This window comes from Daucus carota, chromosome 4 (assembly GCF_001625215.2).
Source record: "Daucus carota subsp. sativus chromosome 4, DH1 v3.0, whole genome shotgun sequence".
Lineage (NCBI taxonomy): Eukaryota > Viridiplantae > Streptophyta > Magnoliopsida > Apiales > Apiaceae > Daucus > Daucus carota.
In genome coordinates, this window is record NC_030384.2 from 24,149,179 (window position 1) to 24,154,746 (window position 5,568).

General features: G+C 33.9%; 1 protein-coding gene across 1 annotated transcript; it reads left to right on the forward strand.

The window, feature by feature from the left end:
* Positions 1-3,402: 3,402 nt before the first annotated feature.
* On the forward strand, positions 3,403-4,806 carry LOC108217059 (uncharacterized). The gene is made up of 2 exons (XM_017389910.1): positions 3,403-3,888; positions 3,994-4,806. The coding sequence occupies exons 1-2, from the start codon at positions 3,403-3,405 to the stop codon at positions 4,804-4,806; spliced, it is 1,299 nt and encodes a 432-aa protein (XP_017245399.1).
* Positions 4,807-5,568: the final 762 nt, after the last annotated feature.

The following is a 5,568-nucleotide window of genomic DNA, read 5'->3' on the forward strand; positions in this document are numbered from 1 at the left end:
CACCGCATGGAACCTCCCAATCTGATCACCACCGTACACCTCTGGAGCTGCCGGAATCGCCAGCGGAGCTCGTCAAATCGTCTCTCCACGGCGTCGTTTCAATCATTTTGAAGAGAATTTAGGTCTAGAGAGAGAATGAAATTGAGTTAAGGAGTGGATATAAGCATTAAATTGTAGTTTCAAAGTGAGGCTTGACGGTTGTGGAAACCGTAACGTATAAGAAAGTGTGTACGTATATGCGTATGTATAGTGGCAGTAGCGGATGAGCAAAATGGGAATGCTATTGTTTTAGAGAAAGAGATGGAGGGTGGAGACAAGACACGTGGCGGAGAATGGAGCAGAATTGACAGAGAGATGTGGTCGGAGTGCTGGGTTTGCAGAGTTGTGATGGGCGGTGATTTCGTTGTGGTAATTGGATATTAGCGAGGGACGGAGGGGGACGGAAAAACTGGTGGGAAGGATTGGAGAACGAAGGCGCACGGTGAGAGGGAAAATCAATCCTCTGTTGGATCTAGTATGTACTAATTCATTTTGAATAATTTCTGTTGCAAGTGTGCCATTGACAGAAAAGCTAGTAATAGTTCTTCTCTCATATACGCAACTTGCAACAGTCCATGAAGTCTATATAGAGCCAGTTTATGGATTCAGGTGGTGGCCTTCGCAGGTGAGGCGGCGATGGCTGGGAACTGAGGAATCGGGTTTTTCGGTAACCGTGCGGAAGGAGTTGGAGGGAGGAAGGAGCTGGAAAGAGACGAAGAGAAGAAACGAGGGATTGTAAAAGACTGAAATGCCCTTCTATAATCGACATAGATACACACTTTATAAAAATATTAAAACTCCAGTATTACAAGTGGTATTTTCTATATGAATCTATAAAGACCTATTTTGTGCCAAATAAAATATCATATCTTGTTTATGGATTGCTGTAATAAATTAAAAATATTTAATATGATCACTGAGATATATGCTTATAGTTAAACTTATCTCTAAGATTGACTTCAAAAATATGTTCATAATTAGACCTATCTCTGGTATTGAACATGGATGTACAACTTGTTGGGTTTCGAGCATCAAACGCAACGGAAAAACGTGAAAAATAATTACAAAATCGAAACCCACCGCAGGATCCATGCAAAAACATAAGATTTAATTCGGAGATAGATGATTTACCTTTTCGAAGATTTACGAATGTAGAAAGATGGGGGTCCAAGAAAGAATCACCACGCAACTCTTGTATCAAGATCTGCGTCTCTAAGGTAGTCCACACGAACGCTTGATCCTCCAAGGATCACCGGAGCTGGTTTTAGTCGAAGAACAACCATCTCTATCTCTATCTAGCCTCTTAAAGTGTTAGAGCAGCTAGGGTTTTTAATAAAATGAATTTGTTGTATCTCACACAAAACCAATACATCATTATGTATTTATAGGGAAGAAAGTTGGGCTAAAAAACCCTAAATCGATTTTGGGCTTCACAAAACCCAATCTGATTTGGTTTTATTATTAAATTCGAATTGTAATTAAATAATTAAGACCAACTCAATTAAATATCTAATTTCGAATTTAATTATTAATTTAAATTCAAAATTTAAATTAAATATCTTTTCAAACGTTCTAAGTGTGTGACCCTTTAGGTTATTATTATGTTGGTAATAATTTTAATATCTTAATAATAAAATTATAAACAATGAGTGGCATCTTGTAATACATCATTGCTCCCCACGTAATAATAATAATTGGTGATCCAATTAAAGTTTTCATGATTAATGTTTCCGTGTAGTATAATCCTTTTAACCAAATATTATAGATTAAACTCGAGGCATGTATTTTGTCGTGAGGCCAATAATATCTATCCTAATTATAGGAGGGTTAAATCCTTTATCTATCATTCATATTTCCCATATGACTCATAATATACCCGATGTCCACTTTTATGATCTACCGATCAAAGATGAATTTTAATGTTGTCAAAGTATATTAATCCTTCTATAGAAATATAATGATCTCAAGTTTAAGGATCATTACACCATTATCACTGTGAGTATCTCTTATGACATTCTTAACATGTAGAATCTCACTGTGGGTCTATCCAGTGCCATGTATTATGTTACATGCACCTATGTTCTTGACTTTAGTATCACTATACCTATGACCAATGAGATGTGTTCATCAGTAGACAAACGTACTAATCTTTAGGGATAAATATCAAATAGGTGACTCGTTTCGTCCAATTATATCAATTAAGTTACTGCTTTCCAAATTGACTCAAATTAGACACTCATTAGAAAAATTTGTATCAAAAATATTACTCTATCGTTAGTCAAAATTTTGAAAGTATTATATATTGAGTTTCGCACATTTTTTATGAATGGTATTACATCCAAATGAAAGATTCTGAATTCTAGTATTATAGATAATATTTTTAGATTTTTAAAAATTTATCTTCTATTTATTTTTATTTAAATCAAATAACACAATCAAAAAATTAAAAATAAATAGTTGATAAAATTTTAAAAATCTAAAAATATTAGCGAAAATAGTAGGACTCGGAATATTTCATTTGGATGTAATACCATTCATAAAAAATGTGCGAAACTCAATATATAATACTTTCAAAATTTCGACTAACGATAGAGTGATATTTTTGATACAAATTTTTCTAATGAGTGTCTAATTTGAGTCAATTTGAAAAGCAGTAACTCAATTGATATATTTGGACGAAAAGAGTCACCAATTTGATATTTATCCCCTAATCTTTATGCATTATAATTGTCCTAAATTTATAATAGTTGATTAGGGATATTTAGGAATATAAACACTATTCATATAATCTCATTTTTAAGTCACATACTAAAATATATAGACTACGTGATATATATAGACATCCGTTGACAATAGAGATTGCATCATCCGTTAATCAGGAAGTTGGTCAGTATCTGGTCTCATTAGTATCCAAGGTATCATCAGCATCTCTTGAGCATCAGTATTCCTTATTGGATAAGATTTTGTTACTGAAGACCAGGGCGCGGATTGATTTGTTTTGCTGGTTAGTAGCTATCAGTTAGGATATGTTATGCATATAATCAGCAATTGATATATCATATCTTGTAATTGATAGGGCAGCTGTATAGTATATAAACATAGATTAGGTTTACACTTAGGTGTATCACATACACGAGATATCTTGTAACCTAGCAGCTCTCAAGAACACTTGTATTTCTTGAGAGAGTTGTAACAGTCTGTGAATCAATATAACATAAGGCTATTTGATTTAAGATCTGTGTCATTGCTTTTGATTGTCGATTATTTGGTAGTATTATATTCACCCCCCTCTACAATTCGTTTTATTGGGCAACAAGCGGTATCAGAGCAGTCTGATTAAGAACTATTAGAAAAGATCCAAACATGTCGACAAGCAAGTATGAGAGCATCAAAATTCCAATTCTGAAGAAAGCTGAATATTCAACTTGGAAGGTGAAGATGCTGATGTACCTGGAAGCTATAGATCCATTATACCTAGAAAGGATTAAAGATGGTTTGTTCGTTCCTACAAAAATTGTTCCACAAGTTGGCACTGTACCTGAACACTTTGTCAACAAAGAAAAGAAGGAATTCTCTGTAGAGGACAAAGCAGAAGTTCACAAAGATGCAAAGTTAAAGAATATTCTTCACAACAGTCTTGATAATGTAAAGTCTAACAGAGTGATTGCATGCAAAACTTCAAAAGAAATCTGGGATACTTTAGAGACTCAGTGTCAAGGAATTGTGTCGATCAAGAAGAACAAGAGAGCTTTGTTGGTACATGAGTATGAACAATTTGAGGCAAAAGCTGATGAAGGCCTCACTGATGTGTATGACAGATTCCTCACTCCGCTAAACAATCTGTCCCTGGTTGGAAAGGAGTATAATACTGAAGACTCCAACACAAAATTTCTGAGAGCCTTTCCAGAAGAGTGGGATACACAGTCCTCTATCATTAGGCATCAATATGGTTAGAAAAACTCTCTCTGGATCCAGCAAAGAAAGAACAGTAAAAGCAGTAAAGGGAAATATGTTGCCTTGAATGTGGAAACAAAGCCACCAAAGGCAAAGGCTGTGGAGGTCTCTATGAGGAAACCTGTCAAGGTAGAATCAGATATTGATGACTCTCCATCAGATACTGATGAAGATACTGGCAACAATACTGATTCTGATATCAAAAAGATGGTTGCCTTGCTTGTCAAAGGAATCAAAAAGATGAAATATAAGAATTCACGAAGGCAGAGCAAGTTCATCAAGAGATCCTATGATGCCGGAAAGGACATGTACAAGAAAAGGGATGACACTGACAGCAAGAGAAGAAAGGTTGATATGACCCAAGTCAAATGCTATAACTGTGACAAGGTGGAACACTTTGCTGCAGACTGCAAGAAAACAAAGAAGAGCAAAGGAATATCACTTATCTCTTCAAGCAAGGATTGGATGGACTCCTCTGATTCTGAAGAAGAAGTGATCAACTATGCACTCATGGCAAATGCTGATGAATGTGTCAATCCTGAAAATGCTTCTTCTAGTAAGGTATACAACCCTATTTGTGACTTTGATACTGACAATATCTCTGAGTTGAAATCCTTTCTAAAGTCTTTACATATTAGCTTTAGAACTCAAACTACAGAAAACACTAGGATATTATCTGAGATGTCAGATCTTAAGAAAAAGAATGATCATCTAGAAATAGAGTTAGTCCTTATGTTAGAAATCAAAAAGGAATGTGAAAAGGCTAAATATAGTGAAGTTTTGATGACAGCCAAGTATGCTAATAATAAATAATATATCGAAGATATCCTTTCAGTGAGGGAGTATAACTTTCTGATATTTACATTTGAATGAGATTTAAATTAGTTTCAATACGTTAAGTTCACTTTTTATGTTTAATCTGAATCACCTACTTTTTACCAAAAAAAAAAAAGAAAGGAATTTGATGATGTTATTTTATATTATTTTTTGTAGTAATGTAATTGTTAAAAATCACCACCTCACTCGAAATAATCATAAATGTTTATTCTTTAGGTAAAATATTTAGCTTTATCCTCCAACTAGAGTCTAGAAGTTTCACAACAATTAACAAGTAGTGTTACGACATATTTTCGTTGTCTCAATTATCTCACAAATTTTCTAATATTAATCTAATAATAATTAATTTAATTCCTAAATTAAATATTTTCTCTCTCTGAAACGAGGAATAAACTCCAATTAGTTATAGGAAATATCTCCCTGCGATATCCTTCAAATCCAGAAGGTATCCCGGCGGGAATATAACTTAAATAGATAAAATCTACTAATTCCTGATACATATCTTTATAATCATGGGATTAAAAATTGAATCATAAATAAAACTGCATTGATTTGATCCTATAAATATAAGTTTTCAGACATCAAGTCATAGGATCTGACACATCTAACAAGTCAAGATACATCTCAAGTTCGGCCCCAAACATCTAAAAATCAAATCACCCTATTTTCAAAATTTCGTTAATCCAGTAATCTCTGAAATCTGTTATCACCAAATTCCTTTGGTAACAAGTAGTAATA